The sequence below is a fragment of the Herpailurus yagouaroundi genome, unplaced genomic scaffold (genome assembly GCF_014898765.1).
Source record: "Herpailurus yagouaroundi ecotype Mexico unplaced genomic scaffold, PumYag 203, whole genome shotgun sequence".
Lineage (NCBI taxonomy): Eukaryota > Metazoa > Chordata > Mammalia > Carnivora > Felidae > Herpailurus > Herpailurus yagouaroundi.
In genome coordinates, this window is record NW_024412434.1 from 10,470,721 (window position 1) to 10,492,658 (window position 21,938).

General features: G+C 34.7%; 1 protein-coding gene across 1 annotated transcript in view; it reads right to left on the reverse strand.

The window, feature by feature from the left end:
* The window catches only part of GPR158 (G protein-coupled receptor 158), a 441,554-nt gene that overhangs the window by 19,987 nt on the left and 399,629 nt on the right, over window positions 1-21,938 (reverse strand). The window contains exon 7 of the mRNA XM_040451181.1: window positions 9,608-9,846. Within this exon, the coding sequence (XP_040307115.1) occupies window positions 9,608-9,846 (239 nt within the window). The remainder of the gene's footprint in view (window positions 1-9,607; window positions 9,847-21,938) is intronic.

Genomic DNA, 21,938 nt, shown 5'->3' on the forward strand with positions numbered 1-21,938 from the left:
CATCCCTATATTCGCACATACTTTTTTAAAGGCTAGGTTGAGTGGTTTTAGGATGATTGTGTGTGTGTGGGGGGGGGGCTATATTTCTGTTTATATTCTATCTTTGTGAAAATTATTTTACTTCTTTGAGATGTAGTTTTTTATATGATGTTAAAGGGGAAAGAGAATAAAACAATTTATTTTATACCTTAGTTTTATATTTACAGTACCATTATCTCTTCCGGAAGTTAAAGAAATTAAATTCCTTGTTCAATTTCTAGCTTATAAAATCTTTTGAAGACAATTTTGCTGAGTTAGGCTTGGCTCAGGACATTACTTGACCACTGAGTGGGGGACTCACATGGTCATTACAAATCTGCCTTTTTTTGGCCTAAAGGTCTTTTTCTTATTTAATTTATCCCACAGTTTCCACTACTTTGGGGAATGGGTCTCAGTGAGTTGAAACTGAAAAACCCACCAACCTTTCTACTCCTACGTATTCTAATCTCAGAGGAAATGGTGGTACCAGGCTCTTCATGATTACTGCAGAGATCGGAATGGGTTGAGCTGTAAGAATACAGGGAAACTTGCAGTCCATAGGGATTAACAGCTTGTTATTTAAACTGTGATAGTCCTCTCAATACAAGGAAAAGATCTGCCAAAATCTTCTTGACAACTGAGTTTAATCTATAGGATATTCTGTTCAAGCAACTAAAGACAGCCTTTTTTTTTCCCTTCTTAATGTTGCTTCCTCCCTTGAAAGTTCCAGAGCTCCCTGGGAGCTGAAACCCCTGAGAAGAAATTATGACCACCACGGATATCTTAGATACTCTTGCTCCCTGGCCTTTAGGAGCTGTCCCAAGAGAATCCCCAGCCCTAACCTCAAATCTCCTAAATTTCCAAAAAGAAAAGTAGCACTGTAAGGATAAAATTAAGATAGAAAATAATTTGTCCTGTTAGCCCTGTAGCATCATATAAATAAATACTCCTCAAAGATGTAACAGACTTTTCAGAAGACGTGGTATACAGATAAACAAGAAAATACCCCCCACTTCACTCTTTCTAAAAACAGTCAAGCAAGACCCTCCAAAAGCATGTGTGAGTTTCTAGCAATGCAGCTCAAGCCAAGGCAAATAAATTGTCTCTGTGGTCAGGCTTTTATCCTTTGATTGAAAATTAAAAATACATTTTTAAAGTGGTAACAAGTGATGCAGTGTGGATGAAGACATATGGTACATTAGACTAAAAGAAGATGTATGTAAATGAACCTACATCATGAACATTAATCTAAGTCAGATGAAGAGGAAGTCTAATCTATTTTCTCCCACACTCATTAAATGGTGTTTATATCACATTTCACCTGTCATAAGATAGACTAATCTTCTACGGTAATTAAGTATTTACATCCTCAGAAACAATGACTATTTTAGAATTTCCCTATATAACTCAGTAAGAGAGTTACTGTATTCTTCTTGGTTCCTTCTAAACATTGGCATATGACTAACTAAATGACTGGACACATTGTTTTGTGTGTTTAAGATATCATACTAGGAAGGAAGAGAAAAAGAAGAGGATGTCAGTAAAGAAGAGAGTAAAGATTGTGTTTCCTGTAGTGAAAACATTCCATGTGGAATTCATGGAAATGAATTAGAACTTTTGAACAGTGGAATAATGAATATTGGGATTACTTTAGAACCACCAAATATTTAAAAATTCCCAAATGAAATGGGAACCCAAGCTCCACATGCCTGTTTGATTATTGCTTAGGTTTTTCTCTATGTCTTTCTTTCAAACTTGGTGAATAAAAGATACAGCAAGGGATGCCAAGCTCTAAGAAGTTTCCAAAACCACAAGATACCTCATGCACTGGTGGACTTTTCACAACTATGAAGACATGGACAAAGATCTTAATTTATAAAAGAGTCCTTATCAGGGAATAGTTACTAAATCATATAAATGTGGTTGAGAAGAGTTAAGCCATAACGGTGATATAGAAAGATACAGAGAATAACAGAAGGTAAACAGAAACCTGGATATAATTTTTTTTGTATATATTCTTGTGCTTGATTAAGGAAGGCGGCAAAATAGCTTTATTCTCAATTACATCTCTTTTAAATCACATTAGATTATCATCACCTAACTTCTAGAAGAAACCAAGGAAACATTTCAGTGCTTGCCTAGATCTGAACTAAAGCTTGATGCTGAGATTTAGCCATGGAATAGAAGTTCCACATGTCTGTGACATTACCATCTATCAGTCACCCTTTTACAGCCCTGTTTCTTGTAGGTAAGGTATATGTCTGCTCACTTATTCTAATTTGTTTTGGTCATTGGTACTGTTTATCTTCAGTCTCTGTTCTGAATGTGTAGTCAGATACTGACTGCTAACCAATGAAAGAATGAACTCCACTATATCACCACCTCTATTAAATTTATGTATTCCATGGGGTGCCTGGGTGGCTCAGTTGGTTGGGTATCCGACTTCAGCTCAGGTCACCATCTCGTGGTTTGTGAGCTCAAGCCCTGCATTGGGCTCTGTGCTGAGAGCTCAGTGCCTAGAACCTGCTTCAGATTTTGTGTCTCCCTCTCTCTCTGCCCCTTACCTGCTCGCACTCTGTCTCTCTGTCTCTCTCTCACAAAAATAAATAAACATTAAAAAAATTTAAAAATAAAAAAAATTAAAGAAATTATGTATTCCAAACTTGGAAGCCCCATGTTGGAGGATTCTGCCTGCCAGCACTAAATCCAGGTGAAAAAGTATGGTCTTCCTTACTGTAGAGGTGACCTTATAAAGATAATTCAGGCATGAGAAGTTAATTCTACTCATGTGTTAGTTTGTACCAACAAATTAGGAAACTCATAGGGTAAAAGAATTTTAACTTTTTAACCATGAAAAATTTAGTTGCTATTGTGCGAAATCTTGACAAGGCACAACTGACTAGCAACTTACTAAATAGGGCAAATAGATTTAGAAAAAAAAATCTGAGAATCCTACTACCAACATTTTAAGGATATTTATTTGCTGCCTCCATTAATTTAGAAGAATGTTTCTCAGTCCCAACTCCCTTATCCTTTACATAGAATAGTGAGGTAATAAAAATTTTTTATCAATAGCATATCAGTTTTATTCTACTTCAGTATTTATAAGTGAATTATGTAATGTTTAAAAATATATATAATTTTGTTTTGCCATGTCAAATTTGTACCAATCTCTTATTTTGACTGTTGGACAAGTCAGAGGTAGAATTTTATAAAAAGGGCTCAGGGCTGTCAATTTAGTTTGTATAACTTGGCTCAAAAATACCTCCCAAATTTGAACATACCATTAAGGGAATATGGGGACCACTGTGTAACTGCTGGATTTTTAGCTTTATCATGTTTCCTCACACTGTTCTAATCCTGACCATAGAAAATATTACAAGATGAAGGGAGCTGAGCTCATTCTTTATTCTTTCAGCAAATATTTATCAAGAGCTGACAAATACTTTGTTAGGTGTCAGGGATATAGTGAGAACAATCCAGTTGATGTTGCTGGGGAGTATTATAGCCACCAGCCTGGGAGAGAAAGGCGGGATGGGCAGATGTAAGCATATGAGCTGTAGATAATGTATTGAAACATACTCAGAAAATTCAAAGGGGTGAGTCACAGGATGATAAATAGTATAAGTTTTATAGTACTTTTTTATTATCCTTATAGATGATCTCCAAAGAGATATGGCAGTTAGTCTGATCCAGAAGTATTCTGGAACGTTCACATTTTGAAATTCATTTTCCGCCAGATTAAAAAAAAATCACTAGGGTTACTGGAGGGGTTGTGAGAGGGGGGATGGGCTAAATGGGTAAGGAGCACTAAGGAATCTACTCCTGAAATCATTGTTGCACTATATGCTAACTAATTTGGATGTAAATTAACAAAAATAAAAAATAAAACATAAAATAAATCACTAAAAAGCTCCCAGACTTCTGGGCCTGGAAAACACCCTCACATTGCCCCATGTTCACCTGTCTTTTATAGTTGCAATGTTTTCACTTCTATTTTATTTTTTTTAATTTAATTTATCTTCAGTAATCTCTTTGCCCAACGTGGGGCTCAAAATCCCCACCCTGAAATTAAGAGTCAGATGCTTTACCGACTGAGCCAGCCAAGTGCCCCACACCTTTATTTGTTTTTCATGAAAGCTGACCTCACAATTTTTTTTTTTGTATAGGACAAACATGATTATTAAGAACTATAAATAGATATAAATAACAATGGGATTCTGAAAGTCATCATTTCCCCCTTTCTATGTTTTCAAACAAAGAAACTCAAAGAAGAAACTGAGTCTCATAGAGGTTTGGAGATTTCGCAAGCAGTCTCTACACCTGTTTCCTCCTTCTGAAACCCTGTGGCAGGGACACCTGTCTGAGCAGTTCTGGAGATGCCCTATGCGGTGGGCAAATTCTTTAAATGTATGACCCATATTTCTACCTAGAGTTCTACTTCAGTGGGAAGACTAGTACTGCACTCTTTCAAATGGTTCCCTATTTTGTATTTTTAAAAATTAAATCCTTTTTGACAGGGAAAGCTAACCCAGAATGCATGTTTATAAATATATTAACTATTACTTTCTCTTTTTTTTCTAAATTGACTCCTGACATTGATGTAAGCGTACAGAGCTTCTGGATGAAAATTTTCCACAACCTCCAGGTAAAACCTATCTATTGCTTCTCCACAGCCTGTCCCTTATATAGAAACATTTCCATTTAGGAAATGGAATAATTTAGCTTTTAGTACAGGTTTCCTCTTGTCTGACTGAAGATATAAGAATTTGCTCTTGAATAACTGTCTGAGTATAAAAAAAAAATCTAAGGGCAAACACGCTACTTATAGAAATATATAAAGAGAACTGCAAAGAAGCATCTGCTGCACATTAGAAAACATTAAATTAAAAGAGGTTAAATACAGAATATCTAGTGCTACATGCACTAGAAAGAAAAATCAAAGATGCATGAAAGATAAATAAATGGAAGTGCTGTAGGGTAGTGTGAAAAAAAATCACAGCAACCACATGTCGCTGATTTTTTAAGACAGTCCTAATTTCAAATATTTGTTCCTGTTGTTCAACTATGTGTCTTGACTTTTCTTTAGAGAAACGTGTTGCTGGAGTTTTTGAAACTATGGTGTTCCAGTAGTTTGTAGGAACAAAACAATGCCTGAAGATAACAAAACAAACACCACCACCATTTGACTTCCTCTCATCTCATGGTCTCTGCACCCTATCACTAGTCTTTTATTTTCTGAGACCCTAATGCTACCATTTCACATCTGTGGGAGTATTAGTTTCACTAATGCCTACCTCTCAAGTCTTGCTACTTTTATCTCACTGCTAAAGCCATGCCCCAGATCTTCCAATCATAATCTCTCCTCCTAGCATCTCTCTCCTCACCTTCACGGAGACCTGCTTATCATCCAAAGAAATGCATTTCCAGCAGCAGCTATGGATCTGTATTTTTTTCTTGTACTCCCTACCCCGCAGTCCTCAGGAAAGTGAGCGCAGGGTCTTCCTTGCTCTCTGTGTATCCCCTTCTCTGGTGTTATCCAGAATTACTGTATTTAAAAAATGTCTACTTTTTCCATAGTTTCGTCCTTGCTAGCGGGAAAATTTGCCACCAGGTAAGCTGTCTCTCTGGAGGAAAGCAGAGTCTAGTGGCAGGAAAATACAATAAAAACAGCCCAAGAATCTAAAGAACTATCGCAGAGGGAGCAGTTAAATAGCCTGAGAGAACGCTGTGGTCAGAATGGAATTCTTTTTTTTTTTTTTTTTAAGATTATTTTGAGAGAGAATGTACGTGTCTGTACGTGAGTGGGGGAGGGGCAGAGAGAGAGACGGGGAGAGAATACCAAGCAGGGTCCACGCTCAGCACCGAGTCTGATGCAGGGCTATTAGATCATGACCTGGGGCAAAATCAAGAGTTGGACGCTTAACTGACTGAGCCACCCAGGTGCCCCAGAAGGGAATCTTTTAATGAATGATTTGGGAGGTAGGGGAATATCAGAAGACAGGAAAGTCATATAAAGTGAGAGAGGTCACTGGAGATAAGGGGGTTAATGTTGGATGAGGGGTTACTTTAGGTGATAAGAAGAAAAAAATAAGAATGGATAGAAATACAGGAAGATCTATAGATATGTAGGTAAGATTTGGAAACAACTGATGTCTAATTGCTCCTACTTACTTTTTTCAAGGAGGAGGCATCTAACAGAAAAGAAGTTTGAAGGTATGAAGAGGGAGTACAATATAAGACTTGAAATAATCACTGCAAACAATGTTCTAATGATTGATCAGGGAAACAGTATTATGGAATGCCCAGAACACGGCTGAGATAAGTGACATGTGTTTTAGTATGTTCATTGATTACTTCTTTGGAGTCAGTAGTTCTACACTTTAGAATAGCATCCAAATTACCTAGAAGGCTTGTGAAACACAGACTGCTGGGCCCCGCTATTCTTTTTTTTTTTTTTTTTTTCAATATATGAAGTTTATGGTCAAATTGGTTTCCATACAACACCCAGTGCTCATCCCAAAAGGTGCCTTCATCAATACCCATCACCCACTCTCCCCTCCCTCCCACCCTCCATCAACCCTTAGTTTGTTCTCAGTTTTGAAGAGTCTCTTATGCTTTGGCTCTCTCCCACTCTAACCTCTTTTTTTTTTCCTTCCCCTCCCCCATGGGTTTCTATAAGTTTCTCAGGATCCACCTAAGAGTGAAACCATATGGTATCTGTCTTTCTCTGTATGGCTTATTTCACTTAGCATCACACTCTCCAGTTCCATCCATGTTGCTACAAAGGGCCATATTTCATTCTTTCTCATTGCCACGTAGTACTCCATTGTGTATATAAACCACAATTTCTTTATCCATTCATCAGTTGATGGACATTTAGGCTCTTTCCATAATTTGGCTATTGTTGAGAGTGCTGCTCTAAACATTGGGGTACAAGTGCCCCTATGCATCAGTACTCCTGTATCCCTTGGGTAAATTCCTAGCAGTGCTATTGCTGGGTCATAGGGTAGGTCTATTTTTAATTTTTTGAGGAACCTCCACTCTGTTTTCCAGAGCGGCTGCACCAATTTGCATTCCCACCAACAGTGCAAGAGGGTTCCCGTTTCTCCACATCCTCTCCAGAATCTATAGTCTCCTGATTTGTTCATTACTGGGCCCCGCTATTCCAGGGTCTGACAAGCAAGTCTGTAAATGGGCCCAAGAATGTGCATTTCCCAGGTGCTGTTGCTGCCATTGGTTTTGAGAGCATACTTTTGAGAGCCACTGCTCTTTCTCCATCTAATGATTAGGTAGAATCAAAACCCCTGAATTTGGTACATCTCTATATATCTATATATACCTTTAGGAGATATATCTATATCATCTATATCTATATCTATATCATCTATATCTATATCTATTATTTATAATCTATCTATGTATATCTATATATGCCTTTAGGAGATATTTATACATATCTCTCTCCTGAAGGCAATCTAGATTGACTTTATGGATTCATCATCACATCACATTCCTGGTTCTCCAAATTCATATAACAGGTTTTCAAGACTCACAATAAACTTACATATCCAGTATTAGTCACAATGTATTCCAACATAATGTTCTTTTCTAGTTGGGCACTTCCTTCATGTTTCATACAATTTCCATCCACCTTCACCACTATTCCTATCAAAGGGAATGTTCTCTGCACCACTTTACAATAACCTAAATATTACTCATGGCTCAAAGAACTTCTCTTTTATAAAAATTCCTGGGTTCTGGTCCAGACTGTTGTCCTCCTTTGTTGAACTACTATTGTAACAAGAGTCTTCACCACATAATTTTGTTTTTAATAACTTTTAACAATTTCCATTTATTTATACAAACTAATAGTAAGCTATTTGGTGAGGGGAATAAGGGTTTTATTCATTTTATGTCTCCTGCAAAACGTTCAACACAGTATCAGAGAAATTATAGATACCCAGTGGGTCTTATTTATTGTATGAAAATTTACTTATATATAACAAAGTTTATGGAAAATAAATTACAGATTGCTGTCAGCTATATATTCTTATTCACTCTATATAGACATCAAATATCATAAATATGATTTTCTTTAAAGTGTAAAAGAAATTTTTAAAAGGCCTTGAATACGTGTCAAAACCAAGATGTACAAAATACAAAAAAAGGCTAGGTAAATAGGCCATGCTTTCTGCTTGTTTATTCCCTACAATGATGTATTTTGAGTATTATAAAACAGAAAAGAAATATAGTGGGCTTTTCTTCACAGTAATATGGGGAAATGATTTTTCCTAGTTTGGTTAACTTGGATTGAACAATATAAAATAATGTCAGAGATTTATGTTGAGTAGAAATCTTATATCTATATAACTTTTTAAATTTTCATATCCATATGAAAGTCAGAATCAGATTAGTTCTACGCTTTATCTTCTGACATTGATATATACTGATACGGATCTAATTATAATTTCCGATCTCTATTTTGATATTAATGAAAATAATGATTGATTGGCTTTACATATTATCAATATAACCATTCTTTTATATACCCACATTGCTTTATTCATACAGATATCAGGCCCAGAAAATTTCTAAAATGTCTTGCCCAGAAAAATATTATTACATTTAAATTATAAACTAAATACATATTTTATTAATTAACTTCTGACAAAATACTAAATGTGAATATTCAACCAACAATCTCCAAATCTGGGGAGACAGAAAATAGGAATTAAACTCATGTGTTTATTTTTTACATCTGCCAAATAAAATTAAGATTTGTCCTGTGGTTTACTGAGGGGAATGACAACAAAATAATAAAAATTCGTTTTCATTATTTTTTGTATCTTTAGAGGCCTAGCTTAAAATAGCCTAATGTTAACAGCAGAAAAATTCCTGCTGATTTCTCTTCCTCATTTTTCAAAAAACCAAGATGCCAGAGAAACCCGTGTTTCTGGCCTAAGCCTTTATGTGATTCTCCCGAGTTCTCTAGTTTCTAAGTCATCAAACTCTCACTAATCCCTAAAAAGCATGGCTTCATTTCTGTGTAATACTGGACCTCCAGAGAATTCCTAATAAATTGTCTTCAGATGAAAGATAGATTAATTAATCATTTTGCAAGGAAAATCTCTACACAGGGAGTACCCTGGATCCTAAGTCTGATATATCACAGGACCAAACCTATATAAAAAATTTCAGCATGTCTCCTTTTTTTTCCCCACCTAAAGAGATAAATCAAGGGAACAGCTCTGTTAATCTAATGGGAATACAGTGAGAAGGTGGAAAACAGAAACTCTCTGTGCAAAGAAGTTGCCTTTATTTGCTGCATTTCTCCTTCCTAATTTCCTCAATTGCATTTTCTCAACAAAACTACAAAGCTACATAACTGAAAAAAAGAATGGGAACTCAGAAAAAGTTTGCATTCCACACGTCATTATTGTCCTTTTCATAAAATTGCTTTACCAAAACCATATCAGGTGAAATTACTTTCAGTTTGGTAAAGGGGAGTGGTAAGGCTTCTACAGAAGTCTATTTTAATGCCACTGGAAAAAGGACAAGGCAAGCGCGCAAACAAGTGACCACATACCAACTGCTGTCATGTGATCCCAGCGCTCAGTGAGGCACATGTTGAAGATGAGGTGATCAGATGTTTGCCCTTGGCCAATAAGTGAAATCTGCCTCTCCAAATTCTGGCAAACAGATGAAGTCCAGCCAACAAGAAACCAAAATACTACCAGGAGCATTACTGCCAGCATCCTCATGACCCGTCCACCAGTCATATACGGAATCCGTTGGGCTGTTCGTGAAAGAAACACTTTCAAAACCCTGGAAAAGCAAAACATCAAAATGTGAAGGCAAGCTTAATAGTCAGAAAGTAAAACTCCACAATATTTTATTTTTCTAGGTGAAATTTAAACCCACCCACACCCTACTTATGCAGTTTTAACATGAAAAAACCTCAAAAACAGTATTGCTTATATTTTCACTTAATTTCATTCTAGTTTTTAATCTTTCAATAGCAAAACAGATATCCTACATTAGATGCCAGTGAGTCAACAGATTTGCAAAGGATGGAATTCTTTTGAGTATGTATTAATATTTCAAGGAAAATACTCAAGATCTTAAAAAAAAAAAAGATCCATAGGCAAACATTGCTCACACAGGGTTTCTAAGGGCTCAAAAATAGTCCTGGAAGTAAGTAGTTGGGTTTTACAATTTTATACTAAGCCAAAAATTTCCTTAAATCAGTTTTTTTTTTAACAGTAGAATGTTATAAAAGTTATTTTCTGAAAATTATTCTAAATGACCTCTCTCTATAATTATTTCATTACATTACTAAAAATAATAATGAAGTGAATATGAAAACAATGAGAGAGGTATTTAAATAGGGTAACTGAATTAAGATCACCATATTAAAGAAGAGGATTGGGATGACATATAAGAAATGGATCTGGAGAAACTTAACAGAAGACCATGGGGGAGCGGGAGGGGGAAATTTAAAAACAGAGAGGGAGGGAGGCAAACCGTAAGAGACTCTTAAATACAGAGAACAAACTGAGGGTTGATGGGGGTTGGGGGAGAGGGGAAAGTGGGTGATGGGTACTGAGGAGCGCACTTGTTGGGATGAGCACTGGGTGTTGAGTGGAAACCAATTTGACAATAAATTTCATATTAAAAAAAAACTAAAATACATAAATAAATAAATAAATAAATAAATAAATAATATTTTTTCTATGTATGCAATTCAAGTGAATAGCTAGAGTTGAGAACTACTGGGTTAAGTTACATCTAAGAACTATTCCATTTCTAGTTATTGTGTGAAGGCAAAATCCAAAGTTACTGTACAGGTCCTTCCGTTTACCCATTTCTTTAACTTTATCCCCAGAATATTCTTAGCTGATTTTCACTCCCCACTCTCATTCTGAAATTTTATGTCACAAAATTGTGACTTAAAATAAACTATCATGAATGGTTCATGATACTATGGGGGTATCCACAATCAATTTCCAAAAGGCAAAAATAAATTTATTTTCCCAAATTTCTATTCTGTCCTTCATCTCATTCTTTATAAAATTTTTATGAAGTATTCCTATGAATTCTTCACAAAAATCATTTTAAGTCCAGAAATGAAACATACACACTTAAAATAGCCTAGATGTCTTATACTATTTTTTCTGTCTCTATAGACCTTCAGTAGCTCTTCCAGAATCAACACAAGACACCCAGCAAAGAAATTTATTTTTTAGCAGACTTTTATTTATCCTTCTTTCCCCTATATCTTTAACTCCATTGTCCTTCAATGTCCTTCAACTAACACACAGCATGAAGTTATTTAATATTGAATAAAATACCCTCAACTTTGCTGTGGAACAATGTAGCAAGATATGTATAAAAAAGAGTACAGCAGAAGACCTCTTTAACTATTCTCCACTCAACTAGTTTATCAGATTAAGGGTTATTCTCCATTCTCTATGTAAAACATACTGAGTACTGCCCATGTCATGCTAAATGCTAGCAGCGACACTTAACTTGCTACCTCTGTCTGGTATGCCTCAAACACTTCGACTCCAATCAGTTGAATTGCTACTTGTTAAGAATCAGTTGTATGTGTCCCCAAATCGTGCCCATTGTTATCAATTTATATAATTTAACCAAATTATAAATAAAATAATTACACATGACTGAAACAAAAGGAGACTTATTTGTATAAAATCTGTCTTGAAAGCTTTGGAAAGACTCCATGTAGGTGAATCATTAAATAAGCTGTTAACCTAGGGGAAAGTGAGGAAACTTTAATATATTGGGGTGGTCAAAAACCATAAAAATCTAGAAAGATTCTATGCTCAGAATGCTTTAAAAAATCTTTAGATTTGTGGTCCTATTTATTTATCTATTATTATTTTTTAAGTTTATTTATTTTTGACAGAGTCAGAGTGCGAGTATGAGCTGGGGAGGTGCAGAGAGAGAGAGGGAGACAGAATCTGAAGTAGGCTCCAGGCTGTCAGCACAGAGCCTGAAGCGGGGCTCGAACTCACAAACTATGAGATCATGACCTGGGCCAAAGTTGGATGCTTAACCAACTGAGCCACCCAGGCACCCCCAAGTTGTGCTCTTATTTAAAGAACCAATATTGTGAACAGTAGATAATGTACTACAGTAATTTATGTTAGAAAGAGAACAATGCACTCCAAACTTCAGACCCATAGTCAAACAAGGGGCCTATTTAAAAAACATTGGTAAATGATTATTTGTGTGTTTTAAATTGTAGTCTCTTATACACTTTAATGCCTTTCAGTTTTAAACAAGTTTATCAATTTATTGACCAGTGACTAATCCCCATAAGAAAGGCTTCTACTGTAATTAGCAGATCAAAAAATTCAGAGAACTCTTAGAAATAAGAGAATTTTTTTTTAAATTAATGTGTTTTGCCAGTTCCAGTCTTATTTTCTGTAGGAGAAACTTGCACCCACTAGGTACACATAATTGTTTCTGGTCATACCTGGATGAATTCTAAGTTTTGAATGACTAGGAGCTTAAAAGAGGAAACCTGGCTCATTTTTATGGTCTTCTATATTTTGGCAAGGCAGAAAAAAAAAAAAAGAGAATTGTTCTAATTTTAGACACAATTTGATTTGAAATAGAATTATAATAAACAAATATTTATACAGTGACAATCATATACTGGGTATCATGCTAAGCAACATGGGAAGAATAAGACAGTTCTAGAAGCTTACAATCTAACTAGAATCAAGTGTAGAAATAACTACCATATAAAACAGCATATATTCTACATTGTATGTACCTAGTAAGTCTAATAACCTAATAGAATAGATTATATTTGGCCTGGACTTCAATGGATACCAACAGAAATGGAGGAAAGTGGAGAAGATATAAGGAGATATTCTAGCTTGAGAATAACATAACATAACAAAGTACAAAGCAGGAAATGTAAGTTGCATTTTGCAGAGGAAATCTATATGATCCCACTTTGATAATCTTTTAATCAATAAATCTGAATTTAAATTATTAGAAATTTTCATGTTTTCCAGGTGATGTCTTGGGGTATTTATTGTATAGTCTGAGAATTCAAGATTATCATAGATCCCCTAATCTCATTTCCAGAGAGGAAAAACCAAAGCCAAAGGCTTCATGGGTCTCCTGTTATTAGTTTTATTGGCTTTTGAATACTAGGAAACACACTAACACAATTGTGCACTTCAGTCTGAGCATTTCAGGATATTGGGTTTTGTAAAATGGAAGAAGATGAATTTTTCTAGCATTGTTTTCAAATAAAATGAGAAAATTCTGCCATATCTTTAAAAAACAAGCTCTTGTTAGTTTATATGGGTTCACTCCCTAGATAGCAACTTCTAAAAATGAAATCCTTAGATATGCATTTATGTGAAATACAGCTGTAGGAAAAAATACAATAATTAAATTTCTTAGATTACTTTACTATTTTTTTTTCATAGATAAATCTTTAGGATACCATCTGTTCAGAAGGTTTCACTGTTTCTGAAGGAAAGCAGTAACATATACAAGAAGATTGCAAGAAATTGACAGAGTTTAAAAAGGCATATTTAAAGAATATATTCAGTTCTCATTATTAATAGTAGATAAATTCATGGAAATGATGTTGTAACAATGAAAAGGGCAACCCAGGAATTGGCTGTCACTGGAGTATCTGTCTCTACTTTTTCACTTCCCACACATTTCTGGTTTGAGCTCATAAAACTCCACTGTCAGGACTTGTACTTCTCCAAGTATCTAATTGATATTTGTACTCTTTTTTTTTTTTTTTTACTTGATCTCTCTCCAGCTTTCAGCATGGCTAAAGCACTTGGCTTCCATTATGTCACATCCCCTTGATTTTCTTCCTATTCCTCTGTCAGCATCTTTTTAGTTTCTGATGCAAATTCTGCTTCTCCAGTCTTCCCCTTAAGTGGTAAGTGTTTCCCAAGGACCTCCTAAATGTAGCCATCTAGATCTATTTCTTACTTTAAATATCGTACCCAGGGAATTCCATTGACACCCCTGTTTCAGTTACCTACATGCTGGTGAGACCCAAATCCGTATCTTCGGTTTAGATCTCTCTCCTGAGTTCCAGATCTTTCTACTCAGTGACCTACTAGACATCAACAGGTCCCCAAATGAAATTATCCCTCTTTCCACTCCTTCTTCCTCTAGCCTACTTTTCTCCGGTGTTACTTATCTCAATGACTAGTATCACTTAATTGATCGAAGCAGAAACCTAGGAATAAACTTTAATTTTTCTCTCTCACTTACATTCCAGACATGAAATGAGTGATCAAGAATTTAATTTCTACCTCTTCAATATCTTTCAAATCTTTCTCTTCTTCTCCATCTTCACTGCTATACTGGCTCCTGGTCATCAACCTGCTCCTATAGTAGCTTCCTAACTAGTCTACTTACTGGTCTTGCCTACCTTCAATCCACACTCCACACTCCACACTGAAGCCACAATGGTCACTTCTGATCATGTTACTCCCTGTTTATAGTGCTTCAGTGGCTTCCCATCCAAATCCTAGCTCCTTAATATGGTAAAAGACCTTTAAATGCCTTTGAATATTGGTTCCCCCTTGTCTCAGCAGCCTTATCTCTCACCACTCTCCCTTTCCTATAGACCTTCAGGTCCCTGTGGACTATATCTGAACCTTTGCCCTCAGTTTTCCTCACTGCCCCCCCCCTCCCGCCCCATGCCAACACCTAATTTTGCTAATTTCTACCTATTATTTCAAGGTTCAGTTTAGATGTTGCTTGCTCTAGGCCACTGGTTCCCAAACCGGTATCATCAATATCATCTGGAAACTTGTTAGAAATGCAAATGCAGTTATCTACCTGCTCCCAGGTTCATTATAATTTAGTAAACATACATCAATAGGCAATTAAAATATGATGGTTTTGGGGAATAGTATCAGCAAAAATGATGGAATAAAGAACCCACAAGTCCATCCACCCATACAAACAATGAATAAAGTGGCAAAAACTATTAGAATCAACTTTTTTGGAACCCTGGAAAAGAATCAAAAGCTTATAGCAACCAGGGGGATGCTTAACCAAGAGAAAAACAACTGAATCTGAGTAAAAAGTTTTGTGACATTTTAACATACTGTTCTATCCAGTGTCCTATCTCCCACTCCCCAGATCAGTGGTGGACTTGAACACATCCCCCATTCTCATCACAGGCAACTAGTACTAGGCAAACAAAATACACCTTTTTCTTAAAAAAATGTGGTTGTTCATTTTGACCTTTCTGGTGGCTCTCTGGAGGACTAGTTCAAAAGGCCTGCCTTTATTTTTTTTTAATTCCAGTTATATTAGTTTCAAGCGGACAATATAGTGACTCAAGAAGTCTATACATTACTCAGCATTCAACATGACAAGTGCACTCCTTAATCCCCATTACTATTTCACCCATCTTCCCACCCACATTCTCTCTGGTAACCTTCAGTTTTTTCCCTATAGTTAAGAGTCTGTTTCTTGGTTTATCTCTCTCTCTCTCTTTATTTCTTTGTTCATTTATTTTGTTTCTTAAATTCCACATATATGTGAAATCATATGATATTTGTCTGTAATTGACTTATTTTGCTTAGCATTATACTCTTTAGCTGTATCCATGTCATTGTAATTGGCAAGATTTTCTTCTTTTTAATGCTGAATAATATTCCATTGTGTGTGTGTGTATATATATATATATATATATATATATATATATATATATCACATCTTCTTTATCCATTCATCTATCAGTGAACACTTAGGTTGCTTCCATAATTTGGCTATTGTAAATAATGCTGTGATAAATATAGGGTATGTATCCTTTCAATTTGTATTTTTTATTTTTGGGGTAAATACCAGTAGTGTGGTTACTAGATCATAGGGCAGTTCTATTTTTAACTTTGGAACTGCCATACTGTTTTCCACAGTGGCTGCTACTAGTTTGTATTCCCACCAACAGTGCAAAAGGGTTTCTTTTTCTCCACATCCTCACCAGCATTTGTTGCTTATGTTTTTATTTTTAGCTATTCTGACAGGTGTGAAGTGATATATCTCACTGCAGTTTCGACTTGCATTTTAAAGTCACCCAACTGGGAACCCTCCCAAGGCTGAGGGTCACTTGACTAAAACATTTAAAGGCAAATGGATTGGTTGATGTCACTTGGGGCAAGAGGTAACAGTTAGGACAAACTATAGATTAAACAAAAATGAATGAAGGCTGGGAAAGAGATATGCTGGGCAAAAAGGGTTTTGAAAAGTTCCCAAATATTCCCGGGCATCTAAAAAGCTGAGAAATACTCAGAAAAGACCCAAGAAGGCCCTAAGTTCTCATATCCTGTTGACCCGAGGCTCTGTAGAAGCAGGAAGTCTAAGGCAAAGTGGTAAAGTGCTTGACTGAGTGTTGAAGACATGTCCCAATATACACATACACACACAGTCCATGTGCAAAAAATAAGAAATTTAAAAGAAGTTTTTATTTGTTTCAGACTTTAGAAATCTCTGTTAAATAACTAGCTCATCACTAAGTCAACAGAACAGAGACTTTAGTGGCCATACATAACAAAGGATACAGATATTACAGAATTAGCTCAGAAAAGCCAGTAAACAAATAAACAAAAGGAACTACAACAAGAAACAACAGTAAATGCTGGGGAAGATGAAGAATCTGATTCCAGATTTACCACATCATAATATTCAAAATTTCCAGTTTTCAAAAAAAAAAAAAAAAAAAAAAGAGACATGCAAAGAAACAAGAGTATATGGCCCCTATGAAAAAAAAGAAATTAATAGAAACTGCCTCTGAGGAAGCCCAGGCATTGTACTTATTAGACAAAGATGTTAACTGTACTAAATATGGTCAAAAAGCCAAAGAAACCATGCACAAAGAACTAAAGAAAGAATGATGTGTCACCAAATAGAGAATATCAATAAATAGAAATAAAAAGGAACCAAGAAGAAATTGAAAAGTTGAAAAGTACAATAACTGAAATGAAAAATTCTCTAAAAGGATTTAAATTCTCTAAAAAGATTTGACAATGTAGAAGGAAGAATCGGTATATTTGAATATAGGTCAATTGAAATTGTACAGTATGAGGAGCAGAAATGAAAATAAAATGAAGAAGAATGAAAAGAGCCTGAGATACCTGTGGTACACTATTAAGAATATTAGGATTTACATAATGGGAGTTCCAGAAAGAGAAGAGAAACAAGCCAGAAAGAACATTTGAAGAAATAATGACTTAAACTTCTCAAATTTGACAACAGACTTAAATTTACATATTTAAGAAGCTCAAGTAATCAAAGTAGGACAAATTCAAAGAGACTCACATTAAGACACATTATAATCAAACTGCTGAAAGCTAAAATGAAGAGAAAATCTTGAAAGCAACTGGAAAAACGTTACCCATTACATACAAGGGAGTCTTAATAAGATTAAGATCTAATCTCTTATCAGAAACTATGGAGGCCAGAGGGCAGTGGGATAACATATTAAAAATGCTAAAAGAATGCTTGCTTCAGCAGCACATATACTAAAAAAAAAAAAAATGCTAAAAGAAAAACCTGTCAACAAAGAATTCTATTATCTGGCAAAACTGTCTTTCAAAAATGAAGGAAAAATTAAGACATTTCCAAATAAATAAAATGGAAAGAGTTTACCATTAGTAGATCTGCTCTAAAAGAAATACTAAAGGAAGGGGCATCTGGGTGACTCAGTTAAGCATCTGACTCTTGATTCTGACTCAGGTCATGATCTCATGGTTCATGAGTTCCAGCCTTGCATCGACTCTGTGCAGACAGTGAGGAACCTGCTCAGGATTCTCTTTCTCCCTTTCTCTCTGCCCTTTCCCCACTTGTGCATGTTCTCTCTCTCTCTCTCTCAATAAATAAATAAACATTTAAAAAAAAAGAAATATTAAAGGAAGGCCTCTAGGCTGAAATAAAAGACACTAGGCAGTAACTGAAATGCACATGAAATAATGAAGAACATTGGTAAAGGTAACTATAGAAATAAATCTAAAGGTAAGTATTAATGTATTTTTGGCTTATAACTATTCTTTTTTTCTTATATAATTTAACAGGCAACTGTATAGAGTTACAAGTATAAATCTATGTTGATGGTCACACAATGTTGAAAGATTATAATCTGTGACACAAAGTAAAAGGGAAGCAGAGTGATATATGGCAAAGGTTTTGTATACTATTGAAACTAAATTGGTATTATTTGAAACCAGGTTTTTATATATTTAGAATATTAATTTTTTTAAATGTTTATTTTTGAGATAGAGACAGAGCATGAGCGGGGGACGGGCAGAGAGAGAGGGAGACACAGAATCCAAAGCAGGATCCAGGTTCTGAGCTATCAGCACAGAGCCTGACGAGGGATTCAACCCACAAACTAAGAGATCATGACCTGGGCCGAAGTGGAAAGTTTAACTGACTGAGCCACCCAGGAGCCCCTATATATTTAGAATACTAATTGTAGAATGTGAATTGTAATCCTCAGGGCAACTATTAACAAAACAACCACCTATAGAAATAGATGAAAAGGGAATAAATATGTAGAAGTGCTCTTACCATAAGAGCAGGTAGTAATGAAGATATTGAGGAATAAAATGATAAAAGATACATACAAATAAATACCAAAATGATAGGAGTATGTCTTTCCTTATGAGTAATTACATTAAATGTAAATTGGTTGAATTCTCCAACTAAAAGTTAAAGATGGGAGAATAGATTTTTTAAAATGATCCAACTGTATGTTGTCTACAAGAGATTCACTTTGGCTCCAAAGAGAAAATAGGTTGAAACTTAAACAACAGAAAAAGATACCCCATGCTAATAGTGACCAATGAAGAGCTGGAATGGCTATGTTAAAAAAATAGTTTAAGACTAAGTTTGTTAAAAAAGACAAAGACACTACAAGTTATAAGTATCAATCCATCAAAATATTAATAATTGTAAATACACATGCACCAAACATCAGGGCCTCAAAATATATGAAGCAAATACTACAGAACTGAAGAGAGAAACAGAGATCTACATTAATAGTTGAAGACTTCAATATCCTGATTTCAATAATGGATAGACTGTCTTGACAGGCAATAAGAAAATCGAGGGCTTCAACAACATTAGGAATCACCTAAATCTAATAGACATGTATATAAAACTACATAGCAGATTACACATTCTTCTCAAGTGCACAGAGAGCACTGTCTAGGATAGACACAAATTAGGCCACAAAACGAGTCATAATATATTGAAAAAGATTAAAATCCTACAAAGTGTTTTCTCTGACCACAATGGATTGACATTGGAAATAACAATGGAAGGAACTCTGAAAAATTCAAAAATATGTGGAAATTGAATGGCACACTCTTAAACAACCTATGTGTTAGAGAAAAAATCACAGAAGAAATTAGAAAATAGTTTGAAATAAATCAAAATGAAAACACAACATACCAAAGCTTATGAGTTTTGAAAAATTTAGTGTTTAGAGGGACATTTATAACTGCTAATGCCTATATTCAAAAGAGAAGAAATATATCAAATCAAACTTTTCACCTTAAGAAACTAGAAAACAAAGAGCAAACTACATTGAAAAAAGCTGAAGGAAGGAAATAATAAATATTTGAGTCGAATAAGATGAAATAAATAATTGCAAAACAATAGAGACAATAAACAAACAACAGCTGGTTTTTTGAAAAGATAAACAAAAGTGACAGATTTTTAGTTACTCTGACAAAGAAAACAGAAAATTCATATTATTAGAATCAGGAATGCAAGGGGAGGAGACATTACTAGCAACTTCACAGAATAAAAAGGATTATAAGAGAATACTTATGAACAACTGTATACCAAAAAAACTAGGTAACCTAAATGGAATGGGCTAATTACTAGAAACACACAAATTACCTAAACTGACTCAAGAAGAAGTAGAGTATCTCAAAAGATCCATAATAAGCAAAGATATTGAATCAATTATTAAAAACTTTCCAAAAAAAAAAAAAAAAACCAATCAGGACCAGATGGCTTCACCAGTGAATTCTACCAAACATTTAAAGAATTGACACCCATTATCTTCAAACTCTTCTAAAAGTAGAAGAGGGATAAACACATTCTGTATTATTTTATGAACCCAGCATTATTTTGACTCCAAAGCCAGATAAAGACATCACAAAAAGACAATTACAGACCAGTATCCCTTTTGAATATACATGCAAAATTCCTAAGCAAAATACTAGCAAATCAAATTCAAAAGCATGTTAAAAGAATTATATCCCATGACCAAGTAGGATTTATCCTGGGAATGCAAGGTGGTTTAACACACAAAAATTAATCAATATAATATACCATATTAATAGAATTAATAGAATGAAAAATCCCACATGATCATCTTAATTTGTGCAGGGAAAAGCATTTGACAAAAATCTAACACTCCTTCATGATATAAACATCAATAACTAACTATAGAAGTTAAATTCTTCAACTTGATCCATATTGGGCTTCTATGAAAAACTCACAGCTGATATATTCCATGGTGAAAGACTTAAATCTTTCCCCCTAATATCACAATCAAGGCAAAAAAGTTGTTGTCACCACTTCTACACATCACTGTACCAAAAGTTCTAGCCATGGAAATCAGTTGAGGAAAAGAAATAAAAGGCATTCATATTGGAACAGGAGAAGGACAGCTATAAGTAGATGACATGATCTTATATATAAAAAACCCTAAAGAATACACACACGTGCACACATACACACACTATTTGAACTAAAAACCTAATTTAGTAAGTTGCAAAATACAAGTTCAACATACAAAAAAAAAGTTTTATTTCTGTATACTAGCAATCCCAAAGTGAAACTGAGGAAACAATTCCATTTACTATAGCATCAAAATGAGTAAAATACTTAGGGGTAAATTTAACCAAGGAGGTAAAAGATATGTGTGCTGAAATCTAGAAAACATTACTGAAAGAAATTAAAGAAGACCTAAAGAAATGGAAAGGCAATCAGTGTTCATGGATCAGAAGACTGAATATGGCAATACTTCCTAAATTGATCTATAGATTCAAGTCAATCTAGAGATTGTAATGCATTCCCTACTAAGATTCCAATTGATTTATTTTCAGAAATGGACAAACCGATATCAAAATTCATATGAAATTGCAAAGCACTTCAAATAGCCAAACGATCTAGGAAAAAAACCAAAGTGGTCTTGGACGACTCATACTTTCTGATTGCAAATGTTGCTATAAAGCCACAGCAAGCAAAACAGTATGGCACTAGCATACGGATAGATATGAGTAAATTAAAGTATGAGCAATTAAAGGTAAATTTTATTCAATAGAATAAAATCGATTATCCAGAAATAAACCTTTACATCCATGGTCCACTGTTTTTGACAATGGTGTCAAGAGCATTCAATAAAAATAGTTTTGTTTTTTTTTAACAAATGGTGCTGGGACCAGTGGATATCCACATGTAAAAGAATAAATTTAGACCTCTACTTTACATATTATACAAAAATTAATTCCAAAGGTATAAAACCCAAATATGAGAGCTAACACTATGAAATGCTTAGGAGAAAACAGAGGTAAAATTTTTGATCTGGGATCAGGCAATGGTTTCTTAAATATGATATCAAAAGCACATGTAACAAAAGAAAAAATAAACTGCACTTCACAAAAATAAAAAAAATTGTGTATCAAGGCACACTATCACGGAAGTGAAAAAGAAAACCCCCAGAATTGAAAAAAAAATATTTTCAAATAATTTTTCTAATAAGGGTTCATATCCAGAATATATAAAGAACTCATAGAATGCAACAACAAAAAGGCAAACAACCTAATTAAAAATAGGCAAAGGACTTGAATAGACATATTCTAAAGAGATATAAA